Below are 23,668 nucleotides of genomic sequence, written 5' to 3'. Positions count from 1 at the left end.
TCAAATTTTATAGCAATTCCAGATAAAAAAAAATTTATTTGGAATGACATATTAATGTAATCGAGAATCATCAATAAATAAAATGATTTCATTAAAACTTTGTTGAAGAAAAAATTTTTAAAATTTGAATATTTAATTGCTAAGAATTTCACCACACACTACATTTGGATTATAGATATGAATATTCAACTACGATTTAGTTCGACTTTATAAAAATTCGAACAAACCAAACCATGAATTTCGGTTTGTTTTGAATTATTAATTTTCAATTGCATGGCGAATAAATACATGATATATTAAGGACGGAAAATTATCAACCCAACTCAATTTGACTGTTTAACGGGAAGACCAATATGGAGGGTACAACCCATTTTGATAAATTAAACGAACGTATATTTGATAATAGATTAGAACGATTATAAGTAAAATATCGTAAAATAAAATACTATATAAGTCAAATACTTTTTTCACAACTTAAAAAAAAAAACCTAAATTTAAGGCTTGTGTTATATTTAATAAATATTTAATAAATGAAAATTCAATATAATTGAATTGTTTAAAAATTTCGCTAATAACAATATACAAACTAAAAAATAAAAATTATATATATTTATATCAAAGAAAAATCAAATTAAATTTAAAATAAATGTCACACAATTTTCTATATTGATGTGATATGTTTATATTGGTTTGGTTCTATTTATTTTTATCTAAAACTTAAATCAACCCAATTTCAGATCTAGTTGATTTTAAAATTGATCCAAACAGCGATTGACTCAAACCAACCCACCCTATGAATTGGTTTTTTGTTCTGTAGTTTTGTTTGGTTTCTAGATGAATTAATTTTTGTAATACAAAACCTTTTCTTTTTCATTTTTTTTCCCAAGAAGTAATATTTGACTATGTTATTAAAATTTTAAGATTAAGAAAATTGATAAGTTTTATTATATGAATACAATTATTTTTATTTCTTAAAAACGCTTCAACTATGTATATAATTTTAATAGCTTTTGGATCAAAGTTTAATATATGATCTGAATTTAAAATGAAAAATCAAATGAGAAATATGCAAAAATTTGTAGGAGAAGGTCTCACGGGTCGTATTTTATGATACAGATCTTTTATTTGGGTCATCCATGAAAAAATATTACTTTTTATGTTAAGAGTATTATTTTTTATTGTGAATATCGGTAAGTTTGACTCGTCTCACAGATAAATATTCGTGAGATCGTGTAGCGAGATACATGTTCCGGTAAATATATGCCGACAAACATAATAAATTTGAAACCAGCGTTTCATTTTTTTCTTCTCGTTCATTTCTTGATTCACTCAGCTTCTCTCATTGTTCTTCTCTCCACCTCTCAATTCCATCTGTCGCAAACCTAAGGATAGATTTACATGCAAGTTACGATATTATAAATACACGCCTGACGTTTCTCCTTCACTTATCTCCAAGAACACCGAGATATTTTATTGGATCTGTAATGGCAGTTGAAGCCCGGCATCTCAATCTGTTTCGTCCACCGGTTCTTGGCAATCAGTACGTTCAGTTAATTTTCAAGGGTTTTTCTCTTGTTTGCTTTCCTTTTCTTTATGGGTTTCAGTGAGAGAGATATAGCTAAAGGCTCGTTTTTCATTTTGCAGAGGGTTGATGGTGAACGGCGACGAAAGAAATGGGAGCAGCGCGTTTGGAGCTCAGATGGCGTACGGAGTTGTGGCTCCGTTATCTGGGATCACAACGGCGACGGATGCTGCTTTACCTATTTACTGCTCAACGTTAGCGGATACTTTTCCGGTCAAAACAGCGGCAATGAAATCAGAGAACTGGCTCGGCTCCGGCGTGGTTCCTGTTTCGAGGAAGCGTGCAAGGGAATCGGTCAATCCGATACTTTCGTCGTATCCAAACGTTGCACAGAACCAGAGTGCGAATAATCGTTACAGTTCTTTCAATTTTTTAGGAGAAGACATCACGCTTCAGATCCACCAGCAACGAATGGAAATGGATCGACTCATATCCCAACATGTATGTTACGATTTGTCTCTTTCGTCTCTTACTCTTTCCAAATTATTACCTCTCAATGTTGATATATACGAATGTTGTCGGGAAAATAAAATGTAGGCGGAGAAAGTGAGGATGGAAATGGAAGAAAGACAGAGAAGATTCTCCCGGCGAATGGCGGCATCAGTGAAAGAAAACATATTGAAGACAGTGAAAGAAAAAGAAGATCAACTCGAAAAGATTGGAAAGCTGAACTGGGCACTGGAGGAGAGAGTGAAATCGCTCTCGATGGAAAACCAAATCTGGAGGGATTTGGCACACACCAATGAAGCCAAGGCCAACGCCCTTAGATCCGATCTCGAACAAGTCCTGGCCCAAGTCCAAGACGAACAACAGCACCCCGTCGACGCGGCGGAGGATGCCGAATCTTGCTGCGACAGCAACTTCGAGGAGTTGGACGAGGACAAACACCTGAGAAGCGATAGGATCTGCAGGAGCTGTGGGAAAGAGGAATCGTGCGTGCTGCTTTTGCCGTGCAGGCATCTGTGCCTCTGTACTCAGTGTGGGTCATCTCTTCATGCTTGCCCCGTTTGTAACTCCGGCAGAACGGCCAGTCTTCACGTTAATCTCTCCTGAATTCCCCAAGGGAAACAAACAAATTGTTGAATTTCATTTTTCCTTAAATCAATGTAATTACATTTTTGAAGTATTCACTTTTCAGGGAAAAAAAAACCAATAATGTCGACTTACATAATTAATTTCAGTTTCAAAGTATTAACTTTTTTCTTTCAAATTAAGTCATTGTTAATTAGTGTGTATATATATATAATAATATTCTTATATATATTAGGTAATAAATACTAGCAAAACAACATCTCATCTCGTATGAATTAAGTTCGAAAACGATGTTTGTCCGAAAAGGAAGGCTAAATTTAGCGCGTGAAGTCGAGTTTTATTAATTATTTAAGGTAAAGGAGTGACAGTGAGAGGTACAGCAGCGTAAAGGCCGACACGTCGGACTGGCAGAAATGTCGCTGTCGCGGTGAAAATTAAAATGTAGATTTTGTGCCACTAAAGCAAGGCAGAGACAAGACACGAGCATCCGTCCCGCCAAAACTTTATCACCAAGGAAAGTACGGAGTCTCATTTCAACCAAATTAATTAATTATTCCGCCCCACTCTACTAATTTTCAGGCTTCATAGGGCCAAATCCATGCATCATTTTAATGTACATTGGTTTTTTAAGCTGCATAGATAATACTGAATCTGACTCAACCTTGTTAGGTAGGAGGATTCTTTGTTATTACCAAACAAAAAGTTAATCTTGGATTTTATATTTTAAAAATTATGTTTTTGTATGTTTTTAAAAGTCGTGTTATATGATATCTTCTGCTTAATTTAATCGAAACTTAAAATTTAGTATTGACATAAATTCTTTATCAAACACTACTTATTACCAGGTTTAAGTGTTTAATTCATTCATTCAATATATTATTTTCCAGCAGCACCTTTAACTGCTCTCCACTTATATCCTCAGTCTCTGACTTGAGCGTCGGAGGGGCTACGCTGAGACACCCTCCTGACCCCTTTCTAACGATCTTAGTCGTGATTTCAGGCTCAGGACAATCTCGAAACCTGCGTCTGGATTAGTGACACTTGTTGGAATGAGACCCTAAATTTTTTGTGAGTATCAGTAAGTTTGATTTATTTTTATCTTAAAATTATTATTTAATTGATCGGATCGAAACTCACACTGGTCTATTAATATACGTGCACGGCAATTAATTAAAGCCGACGTTTAATTACTACGCTCTAGAATAGTAGTCAAATTTGTGGTTATTTGAACCTTTGAAAATATTAGCTCCCATGTACACATGTTTTACAATTACTCTTCTACATGCAGATATGAGAAATATGGATGGTAATTTTCTTCGTGGGTTCAGGATCTCGTGAAAAAAACTCGAAATAAGACAAGGTTTAGGGATTAATTTTCTGGTTCGGGTTTGGATTGTGGATTTTTTGAATCTTCGAAATAATTCGTACGGGTATGGGATATTATCTTCATCCCGACTCACCCCGATAATAATAATAATAATAATAATAATAATAATAATGTCTCTTAATATTATTGCGTTTGGACTAATCCGAGCACACATGTCGGGGCGAAAGGGTCAAGCCCTTTGATAAATGATGGCCCTGAAAGCGGTCAATCCGGAGAATTTATCAAGATCGTGATAGGTAAGAAATCTCGATAAAGGCGATATTTGATCAAAACTACAAAAATAAGGTAAGACTCATAGCCACCATGATTGTCGAAGTTTCCTACCTCAAGCAGAATTCTACCTACGTAAGAATCATATTTCGACAAGGAATGTAATTAGTTCATCGTGCTCCTATATATATGTATATCGGTATTTGCTATGATTTTGAATATTCACACTCTCCTGCTCACTTTGCACATTTATATTTAATTATTTGCGCTTTCCACTCATAATCAGAGTACTGACTTAATTATCGAAGGAGTCACATCGGACAAATAACCGACACCTCCTAACCTTATTTTTTGTCTATTCAGACCCTTCAGCACCAACCTGACCCCAAAAGCTTGTGAGATTTGAAGACTCCTTCATCAAACCGAACGTAAGATGAAATTATGGTATCATCAATGTTCAGAGATTCCTCGAACCGCCCTTGACCCCGCTTCGATCATTACTATTTTTAAAATATGGATGAAGATGAGGACGAGAATGAGAATTTGATCCCCGCATGTTCAAGATATCCGAACCCGAAAAAAAAGACGGGATTGGGATATAATTCGAGGGCGGATATGAAAAAGCTACTCCACCATGCCCCGTTGTCATCTATATGAGAAAGCAGTACAATTTTTTAAAAAACAATTCCGAAAAATTTTGTGATACATATAGAAATATCGTACGTATGTAATATTTCAAAGCTAGAAGATTAAAGGAGACCGTGAGTAAAATATTATAATTCACAATAAAAATTTTCTTGATAGAAAAAGAATTTATAATTCCCGGAAAAAGATTAGAGGTTGTTTTGAAGATTCCGCCCGCAGGAGTGGATTGATGGGCAGCACTGCCAAACGTCGTTTTCTGTGTGACATATTTTTACCCTTCCCGGAACTGAATCCCAAAGGACTTTATTTATTAAAGATTTTATCATAGGAAAAAACAAAAAAGTGCCCAAGTTCAAGGCACAAGCATTGGATAGTGGTCTTCCTTCACGTGAAATCCAATGGCCCTTTTGTTAATTCTCGTGAATGGCGTTACGTGTGTATCATCAATCCACTACTCCAATTCAAAAACCCAATTATTTATTGGAACGAACAAAATGGTGATATCGATGGATTTTAAATACATATATCTAAATGAAATTTAAGGAAGGAGACGAGGAATGTTGTGTTCGAAATAATCACAACTAGTATTGAAATTGTTTCTTGATTAACCTTCTTTTAGGATTTTTTTGTATTAGAATAAGATTTAATTTTCAAATTTGAGCGGCTAGACGGAGTTAACAAAGGCAATCAAATTTGATCAGCCGAGAAATGCAAGTTAGAGTAGGTCTCTTGTGAGATGTTCTCACGAATTTTTATTTGTGATACGAGTCAATCCTACCGATATTCACAATAAAAAGTAATACTCTTAGCATGAAAATTAATATTTTTTCATAGATGACTCAAATAAGAGATTTTTCTCACGAAATACGACCAGTGAGACCGTCTCACACAAGTTTTTGCATAAATCAAGAATAAGTCTCTTATTAAGTGTAAGTCTTTTACTAGACAGTTTCATAGATATATTATTTACAAGATGATTTATATTTTAAAGTGAAAAATAATAATTTTGACATAAAAATAATATTTTTTCGTAGAGTGTGTTTTATAAAAAAAACTCATCTCACAAAATTTATGAGTGAAACGGTCTTGATAAATTAGTCAAATCGAGATTGATTTTTATTCAAAGATTTTGGTAGCAATTTTTTCAATCCAAATTTTATATATATATATGTACATATGTTATTTATCATAATATGAAGAATAAAAACACATTATAATGCATTTTTTTTCGTTTTTCAATGTATTGTTTTAAAAAATAAAATAAATTGAATTAAATAGACTGTTTCCCGTTTCAATTATCCGTACAGTAAGTAGGAGTCATCAGATGAATTTAAACACGTGCCCAGATGGAATATGGGACCCCTGATACGGCAGGTACAGCCAAAAAGTTAGCAACTTAGGAGAAGTGGACAAACTATTTCAAAAAAATTTGTCGGATTACTTTTAAATTGATATTTGATATTACAGGAGTAGAAAATATTTTGAAATAAAATTTATTGATAAATTCATAGTGTATATTTTTATTTTAAAGATTATTTTATTTAGAATAAAATCAAAATTTTAATTAAATCATGTATTAATTATTTCGTTTACAATAATTCATACACCAAAATATTTTATTACTCGATATGAATTATGATGAAAATGAATTGTAAATTTTTTTTTTATCAAACGCGTGATATAATTGATGGATTCAGGAGACAACACAATGAATAATATACTAGGGTTTAATCAGTAATGTGTATGGTTAAAAAACCTAGAATGCAATCTTCTCTTTAAAAAAAACAATCCATACATAACATTCTAGTTGTCATACGTTTTAAAATAACGAAATTATAACATACTTTATCAACGTTAACATTCCTTTGTTAAAATACCAACATGTTGTGTAACCTGAAACGCAAAATAAAAAGACTGATAAATGAAGGAACCATAGACGTCGAACTCTTGAAGACTATAAAGAAGGGTAAAGGTAAGAACGTAACTGTATCCAACATGGCGAACTTATTCTAGTCTCATTTGTACACATAGTGACGACTCGGGTTCGAATCTCACTCCCCATCTCTATAATTAAAAAAAGAAGGTAAAAGGTTTATAAATTACATTTTTTTATAAATGAAATTAGGAGTTACCCTCAAGATCAGGTAAAAAAAAATATCAATTTGCAATAAATTTATTGTTGTTGTCAAGTCTAAATCAGCATAATAGCGTGCTTATGCGGGTCAGGTGCATTATTTGGAGTGGACTTTTACGTACATTACATTTAATTAAAAAAAACCCATTAATATTTATAGAAATAAATGGGTGATTGGACCAAACATTTATTCATTCATATCTATTCATTAAAGTATCTTTCCTCAGTTGTGGTGCACCCATTGAGTACCAAACCTACTTAATAAAATCGTACCATCATTAATTTGTTCTAAATCACCACACAATACATCATTCCCCAATTTTCAACCCTATTTCTAATTAATTATATGTCACAGGTCAACTTTTTCTTGTAGGCTATATCTAATTTAATTTAGGGATGTGTTTGAATTGATTAATTTGATTTGAATAATGTATTTCAGATGATTGATGTATTTGAAATCTACCGCAATTCCTATTGAAAATTGCATAATTCGATATTTAATATATTCGAAATCTACTGAATTTGAAATCTATAGATTTAAAACACACTTTTCTCATGCTCATAAGTCCAAACAGAACTTTAATTTCATGCTCAAGTAATTTTGAAATTTGTTATCTTCAAACACGTCCTATTTTCGAAAAAACGATGATTCGAAATATAACAATGAATTAATGTAGTTTGAAATAAGGTGTTTCTGAAACCATTGATTTCAAATCTATGACGCAACACCCCCGATTTAAACAAAAGGAAATTCTTGTTCATGTTTGTTGAACATAACTATCAATCTTATTACATGATTCATCAAATGCACCAATTTTGAAGTGTTTTAAAAGTAAAAGAAATTGACCAAAATCATTAAATATATTCCAACCTCCATAATTTGATATGTCTCCCAATCTTTTAAAAAAGGGACTTTAATTTAGTGATAACTATCCTACCCGCGCTATCATTCAACAAGAAATTAATTGTCCTTTTCCTAAAATTTTGTCTAACCAATCTCCCAAGTTGAAAAATGAAATAAAGTCATTGATATCTACTTTAAATTATAATAAATTTTATGATGCCTACCCTATTGAAACCTCAATTTCCACTACTTTGCTTGAGATTAAATTAGTTTTTAGTAACGAGTCTTTTTCCTTTAATTAATGAGTATCTCACTTCATGTTTGAAATAAGGCAAAAACTTGTATGAGACGATCTCACGAGTCGTATTTTGTGATACAGATCTCTTATTTGGGTTATTCATGAAAAAATATTACTTTTTATGCTGAGAGTATTACTTTTATTGTAAATATCGGTAGTGTTGACTCGTCTCACATATAAAGATTCGTAGGACCGTCTTATATATATATATATATTAAATTTTTTTCGACGTGATGCTGATGTAATATCAATACAACATTGACGTTCATAGTGTCACATCAACACTATCAATGAAAAATAACTAAAATTATATATATATAAAAATAATCAAAATATACTCTATTAAAACTGAAATTGGATAATATAGATGACAAAAATCGCAAATTAGAAAATATATATGACAAAAAAGCAATTTTCCTATATATATAAAGTCTATAAAAAAAAGTTTCCCACTTAGATTTCACCGTCATCACTTGGTTTTTTATTCTAAAAGTTTTGACCAAGAAAAATTGGCATTTTGTTAAAATTTAATCGTAATTGGATCTCTAACCCAAAATCTCATATAAAACTCGAGATCTTGTTGTCAGATGAATTTACGTCTCCCTACCATTTTAATGACACCAACGAGGCGTATTCGAGAGGGCGAGTACTAAATGCCCCTAAAATATGAAATTAATTGATAAAGGACATTTAAATATCTCCACATAAATTAAAATCACAACTAGAAGGTGGCCCCAAAAAATAAAACAAAATCCTTGGCCATGTTGACTTTGAACCATACCATCTCCCATTTATTATAAACATTATTACTCTATCAAAACGGTACTCGTATTATTCAAATAATTATAGAAAGTCCACATTCATGAATATTTGAAATTCAAATAAATACTAAAGAAAGACATAAAATCAATCTATTATTAAAAAAATTCAAATTTTTTATAGTAAACATTCGAGTTTCACAAAATTTAGTATAATATACAAAGTAAGATATAGGCGAGGAAATATATATTCATTGTAAGAAAAGAAGACCTCAAGTAATGTAAGGTCCATGCTTCCTTTTTTCCTTGTCATTGACAATAAACTTTTCTTGCAACGTGAAGACATGGAAATGTGTTAATCACACCCCTTTGTCCAATTTTGGAGTATAATTTTTGGTCCCATAGCTAAGGTGGGGTAGGGTTCAAAATAAATAGCTAGATATTTGGAAGAATATAATCAAATTTGGATTTAATCAAATAGGATAAAAGACAAATTATGGGGGTGAATTGGTATATTTTTTTGTGTTGTAGATTTCACGGTTTTAGAAGATATAACAAATTTCCTAAAATCATTAAAACCCTTGAATCCACACATAGATGTAGGCAGTAGTGGAGCCAGAAATATGGTTATGTCCGCATTAGAATTTTAAACTTTAAAATCTTTTAATATTTTAAATTGATCTATATACCTGGGTTAATATCATATTATTCCAAAATTATACAAAATATACATATAAATTTTAAAAAAAATTGGGCCAGACCAGGTAGGGATGTAATCGAGCCGAGTCGAGCCGAGCCGAACTCTTGAATGTTTGAGCTTGGTTCGTTTACAATCGAGCCGAGCTCGAGCTTTTTTTAACGAATATATGCATGGCTCACGAGCTTATTCAAGCATTTATCGAGCCTAAACAAGCTTAATAAATATGAATTATACATTTAAGTTTTCATTAAATTAATTAAAAAGTAAATTATATATTTAAAGAAAAATATATTATTCTTATTAAAATTTGTAAATTAATAGATTTTTCTATATATTTAATAAATAATATGCAAAATCAATAAATCAAATATCAAAACTATTATTTTTCCATCTAAAAAATTACTCATGAACTTACCAACGAACATGTTCACGAGCTAACGAGCCGAATACTGTAAAACTTGAGTTTGGTTTGTTTATCTTAACGAGCCTCATTAAACGAGCTCAAAAGCTTTTATCGAATCGAGCTTCGAATAGCTCACAAACGGTTTGGTTTGTTTACATCTCTAAGACAAGGTATACTTGCAGGTGACTCTGCCACTGGATGTAGGGAGTGTTTGTAATTACAAAAGAAAAATGATTTTTGGATTAAAAAAACCAGTTTTATGTGCAGATTATGCATTTATATTCTTGTTAATTGAATTGGAATCTAAAAGCCGGTGGAATACTGATTCTATTTCTACAATGTAACAACAAGGATTATTCTAAAATTTAATATTATAATAACTTATTTATCAAACATTATCTACTTCTGATTTTCTGTTTTTCTATTTTATTTTCAAACATCTGTTTCTACTCCTTCTTCTTCTTTTTTTCGCACCTCTTCATAATTTATAAATTTGATCACTCAAAATTATAATTAATCTTTCCAATCTAGATAATTGTGGCATCGTGTTTGTGTGTGTGTATATATATATATAGAGCAATGATACTCTGCACACCTTTTTTCTGCACACCTGTGGGCGCCTGTCTACGTGGCACGCCCACAACCACACAAAATTTTTTGTTTTGTTTTTTTAAAAAAGCTGACCAATCATGCACCGCCACGTAGGTGGTGCTCATGATACCCTGTACACCTTGTGTGCAGGGTAACAAATTCGTGTGTATATATATATATATATATATATATATATATATATATATATATTGTACAACTAGTAGTGTTGATGATCTCCCATGTTGGTCCACTAAACGAAACAAATGTAAGACTTGATGATTCATCAAACTCCATGTTAGAAATCACTGAATTTCACAACCAAACAAACATCAATCGGTCATTCAAGTGGACAACTCCTCCAGCGGTGTCAAATGTAGATATGAAGGAATACATGACATCTAACACACAACTACCATTCAACAAGAATACGAGACAAGTTTTGGACCTGTTTATTTAATTATTTATCTGTCCGATTGTCTTATATTGGATAATTACAAGAAAACACGTCTAGTTATTTTCCGAGTCATTTATATATCATTTGTAAGTAATATTACATCGGTATTTTATTTTTCTGTAACATAAACCGAAAGATATTGTATCCGGACGCATTTTAGCATACACACAAAAAGGATATATATGGAATCTATACATCCTTTGGGCATAGTTTGGTATACGTGATAGGGTAAACATGTGATATATAATATAAAGATAAGTTAAGGATAAAAAAGATGTAGGATATTATATTTAATGTTTGGTATGATTTTAATAAGAATGATTAAATTTATATATTAGATTGTAGTGACAAAATTAACCTTATCATAATATATTTTAAAATTTCAAATTTGTTGCTTGAGTTCATATTTTTTATCTGTTCATGAGCCGACAGTGCTTGCATGATTTATTTATTTTTAACTAATTTTATATATTATATACTATGATAATTTGGCCCTTGATTTTTTGAGTCAAGTCAAATATCAATTTTTAAGGTAAATCGAGTGATCCTAATAATTTTATTAAGATTTATATAAATCATTTATATAATTATCTCAACTTCATTTATATAATTATCATATTATATAATATATAAAAATAAATAAAATATTTATTTGATTTTAATTTCTACTTACTAGCAAAAATTTATAAAAATCGTCTATATAATTATCATTTAGTGATATTAATTTAGAACTTGATCATATATAGGGTTTAGGATTTTTATATATTGAGTGCAACTAAGTCATTTTGTGGTGTTTTTTATCATTAAATTAAAATTATAACATCTTATAAAAGAGATATTTTATCCTTGTATAAATTATTTATCACGGACTAATAATATTATCACGAGCTTTCTAAAAAAGTACCAAACATGAGATAAAAAAAATTATTTATCAATCCCTCTCTTATCTCGTATATCAAACTATACTTATATTCTACATAAACCCTAGTGATTAAAAAAATAGATTTCTCTCTAGACCATTTTCTTAAATATCTTCTTCCACATGTTATTTAATCAATTATGTATAATTGGGAAAATGTCTCATCAATGCAATGTTAATGCCCTGCCAAAAACAAGTGGGGGTGTCCTATGTTATAAAATCTTGCCATACTTTCTCCTCCATTCTTGTTTCTTTGAAAAAAAGAAAGGAAAGAAAACTCGAATCCCAACAATGAAATAGACAAGGACAAGATAGGTGAAAGTGACACCACCTAAAACCAACATCACTTCAAAACCAAGTCATTTTTTAAAAAAATAATTCAAAAGAATTGGTAGCATAGTATAGGATTGCATTACCTACTAATACTCTATATCCATTAATGGAGGAATCCTTTGTCCCACCATTGGATCTTTCACTTAGACCCTAACCTATCTAGCCACCAAGTTGTCCACTCATAATTTCACATCAATAAGGTAATAATAATCATCTTTTTTTAGGTTTGGTTTTTGACCACTTAATCATTTCTTAGTTGAATGATGAGCATGATTATTTTAGAAATTGATTAAGTAAATCTTTATTCAGTAGTCTCTTGTGAGACGATCCCACGAATTTTTATCTGTAAGAAAGGTCAATCCTACCGATATTCACAATTAAAAGTAATAATCTTAGCATAAAAGTAATACTCTTTCATAAATGACTCAAATAAGATATACTTCTGACAGAATACGACTCGTGAGACTGTCTCACATACGTTGTACCCATCTTTATTAGTATCTTTGTTAAATAGAGTTTTATTTTGTTTTCTCTCCTTTTATTTGATTAATCATTTGTATTATCTTTCCACCTTTTGTATGGTTGTCTTCCACATATATTTGATGTCAAATGTGTTAGGTTTATCTTGAATATTCAGATAAAATCTTATATTCGATCGAACACCGTCATCATCACACAATCACTTCTAATTTTAGATATATTTAAAATTTTGATTATATATTTTATTTTAAATTTGAAAATGGATGAACAATTGTCATGCCGCTTAATATTTTCAAGGAAATCAATTTGGTTGAATGTACATTGCACTAAGAAAATTAAATAATCTTGATTTGGATGGAAAAAAGTGTAAAGATTGGACTTTCGAATACAATGAGAAAACTTGTTCTTTGATCATCAATAATCATAGCGATCGGCAGTGGTATTCAAACAGTACACACCAATAAGGGAGAGGGCGAGAGTCGAGTTCGATCTCGCAAAAAAAAAAAAAAAAAAAAACCGCGTCTTATCGTAATTGAAAGAAAAAAAACCAGAACTATATTTTTAACCCCAAAAAAAAATATGTATAGAAGAAGGAGATATGGAAACATAGAATGTATTAAACAAATGATTAAATAAATTTTTGATCAATTGATAAACAAATTATTGTAAATAATTTAATTGATATATTATCCCATTTAAAATTCAATTTACCCTTACCTCTATATTACCTTTAAGTCCAATCAGGTATACATTTTTATATTTAATAATATTTTATCGAATAATGTTTTAAAAAAATAATATAATTCTTTAAAGATTATATTACGATAATCATCATAGTCTTTGTATTAAAATATTAGAACGGTTAATTAATGCAAATATATCTCACTAGATAAATTATATACTCAAATATAATATATTTTAAACACATCTGTAAATAAATAAAAAAATAATATTATTTTTATTTATCAATATTATATTTATTTATAGATATAATTACTACTCAACAAATAAACCATACATACAATTAAAATATAATAAAATAAATACATTTTTCAGGAGTCCTGAGATATTGTTATCGTAAGACTGAAGTAACTCTAATCACCACTTTAATTTTTGAAATTTGATATTTACAAATTCTGAAAAGTGTTCAGTCTGAAATTTTAAACCATAAAAAAAATCTTCTGAAAAAAGAACAATTTGAATATGTGAAGTAAAAAATTTGGAAAACCGACATTACATGTTATCCCGATTTGTGTGATTTGGTCGATCAGAAGTCCCTACATTTGATTTAAGAATTTTGTTTAAGTTTCGTTGTTTTATAATTTAATTTAAATATATTTATTTTATTATATCTTTATCAATATATTAAAATATATTTTATCAGTATATTTGATTCTTTATTGAGTTCTAATTTTATTGCTACAAAATCATATACTACTATAATTTAGATAGAGAAAAAAAAGTCATATTATATTTATAAATATTTTTAAAATATATTATAATTTTAATACATAATTTATAATAATAATTATAACATTTGTAATAAAATGTATATTTAGTTGAATTTAATAACAATATTTGCACTTAAGCAATTTATATTCGAGGTAAAAATCGACTTTTAGTATGATCAAGCACCAATTAAGTCATGAGTAGGTGTCTTGTGAGACGATCTCACGAATATTTATTTGTGAGACGGGTCAACCCTATCGATATTCGCAATAAAAAAAGTAACAATGCTAACATAAAAAGTAATATTTTTTCATGGATGACCCAAACAAGAAATCCGTCTCACAAAATACGACCCGTGAGAGCGTCTCATACAAGTTTTTACTTTTAAGTCATATATAACAGTTCATATATTAATTTAATACTAATTCTTGTACCAAAGTACTTTTTCATGGGTCCAGCAACAATTACAATTTACAACACGATGGATTTATTTATCAACAAAATAATAATTACTGTATGCTATAGTGGTTATTATGGGCCCCAGAGGTATCAAAAGCCCCAAAATTTCCAGCTCGTAATGAGAAATCCAATCTTGTCTGTGCAAAAATAAGTCAATTGATTTTAATATCTGTGGTCCACATCACTGGTAATTCAACAACAGGCTCGCTTCAAATTAATCAAAACCCGATCTGATTTTTTTGGGCTTTTTTTATGGACAGTAACTTCAGCCCATGGCCCACCATCGATGTCGGATGATTACGTAATAAACTCATGCACACTTCTATACTATATTATTAAGTTTGAGATATTTAGAGTAATAAAGTTTTGATGTCTAATAAAGTATTAAAATTTTTATGTAAGTCACATGTAGTTCATCAGATGGAGTCTTTCTTTTTTAGGTAACAAAGTTGTAGGTTCAATTCCTACTTAAGTTTTTTTTTAATTCATTTTTTTTTCTATTTATTTGTTTTTTAATTCATATATCAAAATTGCAATGTAGTCCCTCACTATTTCTTATAATTATATTTGATCGTCATTTAAATATAAACCAAATATTATAAAAATTATCATATAAGCACACAACGCTTGCGTCAATACACTAGTATACATATAAGGTGCAGTTATACGTTGTGTGTGTAATATAATACATACCACCGTCCTTCCAAAGTATCATTTCAACAATCTTCTTTATCTGAATGATGTTTCCTTAGCTCGAAAATCTACCCAAAGCACATCAAAAAGCAACGATTTCAGGTTCTATCATCATTAAAAATTCCATGAAGTCGAAACTTTTCATGGAAAATATGGACACACTTAGAATCTAAGAATTTTTTTTTTCCAATGGCAACTTAAATGAGTTAAATTGTTTAAAAAATTTCTATTTAAAAAACAATTAAGAACTTATGTTGGTTGTGAAGGAAGAAACTAGTTTACAAGCACTATCAAAACATAGATGGCTCAACCAAAGTGGATAATTAGAGCCATTTAAAACTATAATGTTTCTTTCAAATCGAAAATAAAACAGACGAAAGAAAAAGTTGGAATAACAAGTGAATTTTTATTTTTCTTTGGATCACTTATAAAACTTTGGGCAACTCTGTAACGATCTGGAGTTATTTAAAATATACAAATAAATTGCCAGTGGGCAAAATTATTATTGTTAAAAATTCGTGGTTTAATAAGTTTTAAGTAGATTGGACTTGGTTAAAAGTAGTATTACTACAAAATGTTTGTCACGATTTTTTAAAAAATTAAAGACGACACACAACATGAAATAACATAGTAAAAAGAAACATTTATCACTCAAATTTTTTAAGTTTATAAAAAAAATTAAATTAAAGCATAACATACATAAATGTAAGATAAATATCATTTTACAGTAAATATAGATGACAATACAACTCAAATTATTTTTTATCGTTATAATAGACCAAGAGTCCATTTTATTGAAGAAGTCAACATACTAAAATCAAATTTTTTAATTTTTTTTCCCTTAATGTTACAAAGTTTGTTTTTAAAAAAAACTTTTAAAATTATGTTTTAGAACTTAAAATTTCTGACTTATGCTTCATCTATTTAAAAATTTTAAAATAAAAATAAAAATATTTTCCAAAACATTTATTCTAACGTCAAAATCATATATATATATATATATATATATATATATAATAAAAACACTTTATAAAATTAAACTTATTTAATTTTTTTTAAAAGTTACAACATTTGTGGTCAAACTCGCTCTAAACATCACGTATACGTGAAAATGTTACGGAAATTGTAATAATTATTAAGAATCAACTAAAAAAAATCACAAAATTAAAATTTAAAATTTACTTTAAAAAACTCAACCCTGGACACGTCCCACTTTTGACTGAGTCAATTTTTCGAAATTCAATTAACAATACAACTCAAATATTTAAAATTCTCCGTCTCTATGTCCACAACCCCACAACAATTACAACTTGACAATCCTTAGGATTCAATTAGATTGTCTGGCAGATATACCAAAAGCTACATAGATAACAATTTCATTCAAATGTCAACTTCAAATTGACGTGTTATCAAAACAATGTCACATGATACCACAGGTCATTAGCATCCAAAAACTGGTGTAAGAATAAGAAAACCTTTTTTCATGGTTGGGGCCATCAGCAATGATTTTTTCTGAAGCCTCATGTGCATATTACTTTCTATAACTACTGCATCTAGATCCAACGTACCTAATGATGCATCAAAGACTATACAAGTTGTTGATCAGAGAAGATTTATTAATCATGAAGCTAATACAGTTGCCAAGCATCAAGATCCAATAAATTTTGAGACCTCCCAAGGATCCCTGTTTAAACAACTATAATATAATTTTGATCCAAAGTTTCCTTAGACGACATGTCACGTCCAACTGAACCAGAAGCTACTAGAAGCTTCGTGATCAATCATAAATAGATTCATAGTCGCGAAAAGAGTTCACCTAGATGCAGGGCACAGCCAGGCGCAGCCCATGCATCTGAGCAAGCACAAAGGCACACCCTTGCAAAAGGAGCACTTACATGCACGCCTTAGCGGAAGATGCTGCACATTTCGTTAAAAGACTCGAAACCTTGAGCCAATTTGGGGATTCAATCATATAAAAAAGCTAATGGCCAATTGGACCCAAGAACCTAAGCAGGCAATGCTGTTTCAGCATTAAACTTTAAAAAGTAATTACTGCATTATTATTTTGTTTTTTAACTGTCTTCTCTTTGATTTTCACAGCACTTAAAACATAATAGCAGCCTCCCTCTCTTTTTAAATATGTGAATTCAAAAAATGTATGCCTATTGCGCCTGAGGCTCCATGACAAGCCGTTATCCCCTTACAAGCCGTCACCTTTTTGTCACGTGAAGCAGAGAGCATCTGCGGAAATCACGTCCTTAAGATCGACGTCAAGCGTGTAACGCGTTGGCATGATGTGATTGTAGTTCACGACCTTGATGAAGGCCTTGACACGAGATTTCTTGGCCTGCTTCTTGGCGGAGTCCTTGCGGATAACCTTGCTAGGGTATTTCGCGATTCCAGCAACTAGGTAGTGGCCATAGGCGCGGTCGCGGGTGCCGTCATCGAAGTTTTTCACGATAGTGGCTTTGTGACCGGCGAATTTGCCCTTAAGAAGGATCACCGCCTTGTTCGGCTTCAGGAATTTCACCATGTTCACTGGAGCAGCACCCCACAAGTGGTGGCGGTAATTGAAATTGCAGGCAGGATATTCCAGACGATAGCGCTGTCTTCAGGCGAACAAATGGGCTTAGCTAAACGGTCGTAGTTTAATGGGCCCTAAATAGCCCAAACACAGGCTTCATTTGAAATCCAAATCGTGTGGGGTTTTTCTTACGGCAAACAAATGGGCCTAGCAAATTAATGGCCCATCAATATCCCGAAAAGCTACAATCGACCCACAAAAATTCAAATCTGACTAGATATAAAAAAAAATAAAAAATCGAACCCGTTGACATAAACAATAGAAATAAAAATAAGTTTATTTTGATCGGTTCCCTTGATCAATCTGTTGCAATCTTACACGCAAGTCTTGATTCATCCTGGAATTCAAAAACTTTAATGAAGATATCTAATAATTTCAGGTTTTTTTGTGAGAACGGACAACCATGACAACCATTCGTCCTTGATTCATGTTCGTTGAAGGAAAAATGGTTATTTCAACTTTTTAACTAGGTTTTAAGAGCTATGTTACCGTATTTTCGAAATAATAAAAATTTACGAACAATTCAATATTATAAAGTGAAGAAAAAAATTTGGTATACAATCATCATCATCTGGCACATGCTCGTGAAGATCATCCATGACAAAATAAGAGGAGTATCTGGCCAAGCTTCTACTAAACGAGAAGAGTTACAGAAAGAAACAAAGAAACTACAAGGATTTTCTTAGACCAAAGTTCTGATAGAATCTCAATCTCGAAGGGTAAAATAAAATGTCAAAAGTCATTGCCCCAGAAATCACACTCCGATTCAATGCTCACATGCCCTCTCACGACTTTAAGGCTTACGAGGAGGAGGAGGAGGTGGTGGAGAACTGCTGCTGCTGGTGGTGCTGCTGCCACTTCTTCCTCTTATTGCCCTGAAATAACGAAATAAAACCAAATTAAGTCAAACAAATTGTCAAAACACGCATAAAATGTTTTATAGATGCAACTGATTAAAGATAATCATGGTCAAGTAAAATTATGACGGTTAATCTTGCGAAAAACTGTACCTTTTAGGGCTGCGGCTCCTTGAAACCCTTCGTTGCGCCTGAAACAAATTAGTAAAATGGCGCTTCAATAGAGACCAAACAGAAAAACAATGGGAAATAAGAAGGAAAAATTACAAACCCGGCGTGGGCTAGGAGATGAAGAATATGATTTCGATCTACCACGTCTGGCCGGTGGTCCACGACCTCTGTTCATATGCAACACCGATCACCACATAATCACATGTAATACAAATCATACAAATGAAATTTTGAATAGCGAAATAATCAATCACTAATGCAAATTTATTTGCTCCTACGAAGTGATCCTGCAGATTATTGTTCTCTTAAATAATTGCTCTCTGCTCTTTAACAATCAGGATGTATCTTCTTCAAGCACAGCAAACAATACCAAAAAAACACATGAAAACCACCATAATGCTCAATAAAATACATGCTGTGATGTTGCAGAATGAGGAAAAGTATTGTGTATAACCTTCTAGGAGACAAGGATCTTGATCGCGAATGAGCTGGCCTCCTTATAGGTGAACGACTACGTCGGCGGACAACTGGAGACCTTCTAGGAGGACTTCGAGCGTGCCTTGGAGATCTACAAACATAAAATCAACGAAGAAGAAGAATCAATAATACTGATAGATTACAACAATTGTGCACCAGAAAGAAATTCCAATATATGCAAGGTAGGAAAATTGGTAATGCTTCCCTTTTTCTGTCTTTGCAAGACCCCATGCACAATCCTCGAAATCGAGTCATTTAATTTAAGTAATAAAAAAATGAAGACAACATATAGCATATATCATGGATCTTTACACGCTACGTAAGTTTGCGTGATTCAGCAATAAAGATGAAATCCTTCATCTAAAGGTTAAACTGGCATAAATAGTAGAGGTGACCAAATGGAAAACAAATTTCAAGTAATAATAAAAGGAAGTACCCCAAGTCGAGTCCCAATTAAAGCATTGTCAACTTGTGCTCTATTGGAATTATTTTAGTAATTCACAAGTTTTATGATTTGAATAGAAGGAAGATATTTGAAGTCCACGTGCATCCTTGGAAATCTGACAGAGTAAATGAGAAATTACAGGGCTTTTAAGCTTTTCTTGTATCTGATGCAAACCATCACGATGCTGCAGTTGCAGTAACTCCGGATGTCCTGGAACTAAATGAGTGCCCCTAGTCTCATCTTTAATTCTTTAGGACAAGTCCACAAACTCTCCCAATTGGAGTCAGTTTAGGTATGCATAAAAGAGACCCTCAAAAATCAGTTTATTCGGTTTGTTCAGCTAATAAAAAATAACCAAAACCAAATCAATCTATCTGAATAAACATAATTTTTACCTCAATTACCTATCTATGGAAGTAAACAAACTAATTTATTGAACTAGAAACCGAAATACTGAACTTTTGATCACCACCAAGTATACTTCCTTGGGTATATGGGTAGCTAAAAATCTAGCAATAACAGGAGTATTATTCCAAAAAAATTCTGAATAGATGACGCCATCCCAAAAAAATGTGGTACATCTGTGCATGGACAAGTGTGCCAAGGATGGCGCTATGACCATCAGTCAACATACCGGCGCCTAGGAAGGAAGTGGAGAACGGCGTCGAACAGGACTTCCACGCACCCGTCGCGGAGAACCTCTATAAATAGCAATACAATTCAGCAACTGCCATTGAGAAAATATACAAGGCAACAATTGAAATATAAAATTTAAAAGAGTACCTAGGAGGTGATCTAAGACGCCTTGGTGGTGAATTGGGTGAACGGCCTCTGACAGGGGATGTAGGCCTTCTCCTAGGAGGTGGTGAATTACCTCTTCTAAAGGGAGAATCAGCTCGACGACGACCTGGAGAGTCAGCACGTCTACGGGGAGGGGGAGGAGGAGGAGGAAGAGGAAGAGGAGGAGGAGAATCTGGCTCCCTTCTGGGAGAACCTCTTCGTGCAATAGGAGAAGCTCTTCGTGCCACAGGAGATCTTCGAGGAGGAGAAATGGGGTTTCCGGCGGGGAGATGCTGAAAAATAAAGAAGATTTTGCTAAGACAAACTCGCATAAATATCAAACAAGCATGGCAGGCTAATAAGCACAATAAAAGAACAACATACATTCTCTCCGCCTCTTTGGTCCATCTTTGTCAGCATCTGCAGCAGCATCAGGTTTTGGAGCATCTCTCCTCGATGTGGTAGCAGCAGCTTTAGGAGGTGAGGATGGCTTCTTTCGTTCTGGTAATGTAAATTTGGCTCGAACAACTTTGCCATCAATTTGGGCCTAAAAACCATAAGTGTAAAAAATCATATAACAAGCCCAAGGGGATGAACAAGAATCATTCAATCAATTAAAAAACCTAAACAGAATCATACACCATCCATGTGTAATTGTGCTTTTTCGGCGTCCCCCCGAATCTTGAACTCAATGTATGCAAATCCCTTCGGAAGGTTAACCTGGAAATAAAAAACATTAAAAAGCAGAAAGCGTTGAGTTTTTCTGAGGCATAATTTGAAAGAGAATAGGAGGGTTGGGAGGGAGGGGTTCAACAACATACAACATGATCGATTGCCAGTCGCACATTCACAACTTCACCAAAGTTACCTGGAAAATATACCATCATATATGTGTAAAATTCCAGCCTCAAAACATTTAAAACAAACTATTAGCATAAATAGTCTGGCTTTGATTGTCACTAGCTCAATAATTTTCATTCATAACAGTTCATGTACGCAATAACAAATGGAAGACAACCAAATATTCAGGAATATAGCACAGTCACAACATACCAAATATTTCTTTCAAATGGTTTTCATTCACATTCCTACTAAGCTGGTCGACATGTAGAACAAGAGATTCTGGAATTGGAGAAGCCTTCCTACAAAAGCATGTCATAAAGAATTTATCATGAAAAAACTACACATATAACTAACATATGCGTCAAACTGCTATCAGAATCAAAAGAACAAAAAAGAAGCAAAGAACATCAACAGAAACATACCCAGCAAATTTCACCAAACTCAATAGATACTCAAACTGATGAAAGTAAAAAGGTACAACAAATGCAAAGCAACAAAGTTATCATACGATCTAACCTTGAAAATTAAATAACAGAAGGCAAGGCCCCATAAGGTATTAGAGTTTATACTGAAAGATGAAATAAAGAAGTCTAAATGAAAACGAAAACTCAACTCACTGAATGATTTTGATCATTATGGAAATGTGAAAAACAACAGAAAGCCAAGCCGATTTCGAAATCTAATTGAACCTTTCATGACCAAGCTTAAATATTGTAACTTGAAGGAACAGAGAAATATGGATTCATAATGCTGATAATGATTTAGGATATCTCAATTTCAAATGAACTTTTCAACAGTAACTTTTTCTGTAAAATGTCCCCAGGCTCGTATATTCAAAATTCTTCAAATATAAAGAGCCTTTTTAGAAGGAAGTATAGGTTAAAAAAAATGCACTGAGAACGAAAAAAATCCAGGTTACATTTTTTTGTAAGCTGTGAATTGGTTATCTTAACTAAAAAAGAAAAGGAACATGTAAACAAATTACAGTTTAATAGCAAAACAGACAAGACAATGACAACTTAACTTCAACTTAATTGATATGAAGAACTAAATCTACCTAGGAGGTGGGGAAGTTTTCTTAGTAGGTGGTGGCGGTGGTGAACGGCCTCGTTTTGCTCCTTCTGCAGGACTAAGCATTACCAAATTGGAAGGAAAAGTGAGTAAACGTCATATGTGCTCAGTTCCACAATTTGACCATATATCCAAATTTTCTAAGTAAATAAATATGTGAAAATATGGAGTCAATACTCCTGCATGGTAAGACTAAATATGTCCAATATGAGTTTGAGTGAAAAAAATCCCTTAAACTCCTTGTTCCTTCGCATGAAGAAGTGAGAAATTAACTTGCTTTTCGGTCATCACAGGTCAATTAAAAAAAATCTGAGCCATAAACATGTGTAATTCAGAATATATCCTGTTTTGAAAAATTCGACAAACTAGACCCAAGCCCATCTCCAATATAAGCTTACATACTCCTCATACCAACGACTGGAATAAGAAATCTCAAGCATTCCAAAATACCCATTACTTTACGGCCAGGCCTCATCATCTACCAACCCCATTTTTTTTATTCAGAGAAAAGATAGAAAAAAACTAGGACTTCGTATCGTACGAGCAGAAACTCACCTCTTCCGGGGAGGAGCAGGGCTACGGCTACGAGAACTGCCGCTGCGGGAACGAGAGGAAGACGAGGAGAAAGATTTAGAGCGGGAGCGCGACCTCGAACTGGAGCGTGAGCCTGAGCCGGAGTAAGAGCCTGAACGGGAGCGCGAGCGGGAGGAAGAGCCTGACCTTGAACGGGAGCGCGAGCGGGGGCGGCCACGGGCGGCTTTCGCCATTACCATTGGCACTCGGATAAACCCTAACCTAGATGGAAAATGGAGCTCGTCTCCAACAAGTACCGGATGATTAACCACACATGGGATTTTTTTATTTAAAACAACAATAACAATAATAATAATAATAATAATAATAATAAAATAAATAAACAAAGAGAACAACGATGGGCTTTTGCACTTCAAATTTTCTCCTTTTTTAAAAAAAAAAACCTATTTTTGTATTACTATTTAACATTTTTTTTTCAACAAAACATATGATTAACATAAGCAATTGCAATTTGATATAGGAAAATAAAAGCCAA

General features: G+C 32.3%; 3 protein-coding genes across 4 annotated transcripts; 1 reads left to right on the top strand and 2 right to left on the bottom strand.

The window, feature by feature from the left end:
- Window positions 1-1,283: 1,283 nt before the first annotated feature.
- On the top strand, window positions 1,284-2,773 carry LOC142523260 (putative BOI-related E3 ubiquitin-protein ligase 3). 2 transcript variants are annotated; one of them, XM_075626991.1, is made up of 3 exons: window positions 1,284-1,549; window positions 1,645-2,023; window positions 2,120-2,773. In XM_075626991.1, the coding sequence occupies exons 1-3, from the start codon at window positions 1,485-1,487 to the stop codon at window positions 2,633-2,635; spliced, it is 960 nt and encodes a 319-aa protein (XP_075483106.1). In that variant the 5' UTR covers window positions 1,284-1,484; the 3' UTR covers window positions 2,636-2,773. The 2 variants fall into 2 exon arrangements, with proteins under 2 accessions (XP_075483106.1, XP_075483107.1); XM_075626992.1 differs by having other exon boundaries at window positions 1,288-1,540.
- Window positions 2,774-17,592: 14,819 nt separating this feature from the next.
- Window positions 17,593-17,904, bottom strand: LOC142522029 (large ribosomal subunit protein eL27-like). The gene has a single exon (XM_075625205.1). The coding sequence runs from the start codon at window positions 17,902-17,904 to the stop codon at window positions 17,593-17,595; it is 312 nt and encodes a 103-aa protein (XP_075481320.1).
- A 556-nt stretch (window positions 17,905-18,460) lies between these two features.
- LOC142522555 (uncharacterized) lies at window positions 18,461-23,451 on the bottom strand. Its single transcript, XM_075626004.1, is given in 14 exon segments — window positions 18,461-18,830; window positions 18,966-19,003; window positions 19,084-19,150; window positions 19,438-19,551; window positions 20,540-20,550; window positions 20,552-20,606; window positions 20,689-20,954; window positions 20,956-20,978; window positions 21,070-21,232; window positions 21,325-21,405; window positions 21,507-21,553; window positions 21,739-21,827; window positions 22,586-22,657; window positions 23,155-23,451. Coding segments are annotated over 14 exon segments (1,326 nt in total). The 5' UTR covers window positions 23,373-23,451; the 3' UTR covers window positions 18,461-18,748.
- Between the last annotated feature and the right edge of the window lie 217 nt (window positions 23,452-23,668).

This window comes from Primulina tabacum, chromosome 13 (genome assembly GCF_025594145.1).
Source record: "Primulina tabacum isolate GXHZ01 chromosome 13, ASM2559414v2, whole genome shotgun sequence".
In the NCBI taxonomy this organism is placed as follows: domain Eukaryota; kingdom Viridiplantae; phylum Streptophyta; class Magnoliopsida; order Lamiales; family Gesneriaceae; genus Primulina; species Primulina tabacum.
The sequence above is the reverse complement of the archived record's forward strand: the minus strand, read 5'-3'. Positions and strand labels throughout refer to the sequence as shown.

Bases quoted from the DNA above. Each gene is read 5' to 3' on its own strand.
- LOC142523260 (XM_075626991.1), top strand. From the start codon at position 1,485: ATGGCAGTTGAAGCCCGGCATCTCAATCTGTTTCGTCCACCGGTTCTT. The intron at 1,550-1,644 runs GTTAATTTTCAA...TTCATTTTGCAG, and splicing joins CTTGGCAATCAGTACGTTCA to AGGGTTGATGGTGAACGGCG. The intron at 2,024-2,119 runs GTATGTTACGAT...AATAAAATGTAG, and splicing joins ATCGACTCATATCCCAACAT to GCGGAGAAAGTGAGGATGGA.
- LOC142522029 (XM_075625205.1), bottom strand. From the start codon at position 17,904: ATGGTGAAATTCCTGAAGCCGAACAAGGCGGTGATCCTTCTTAAGGGC.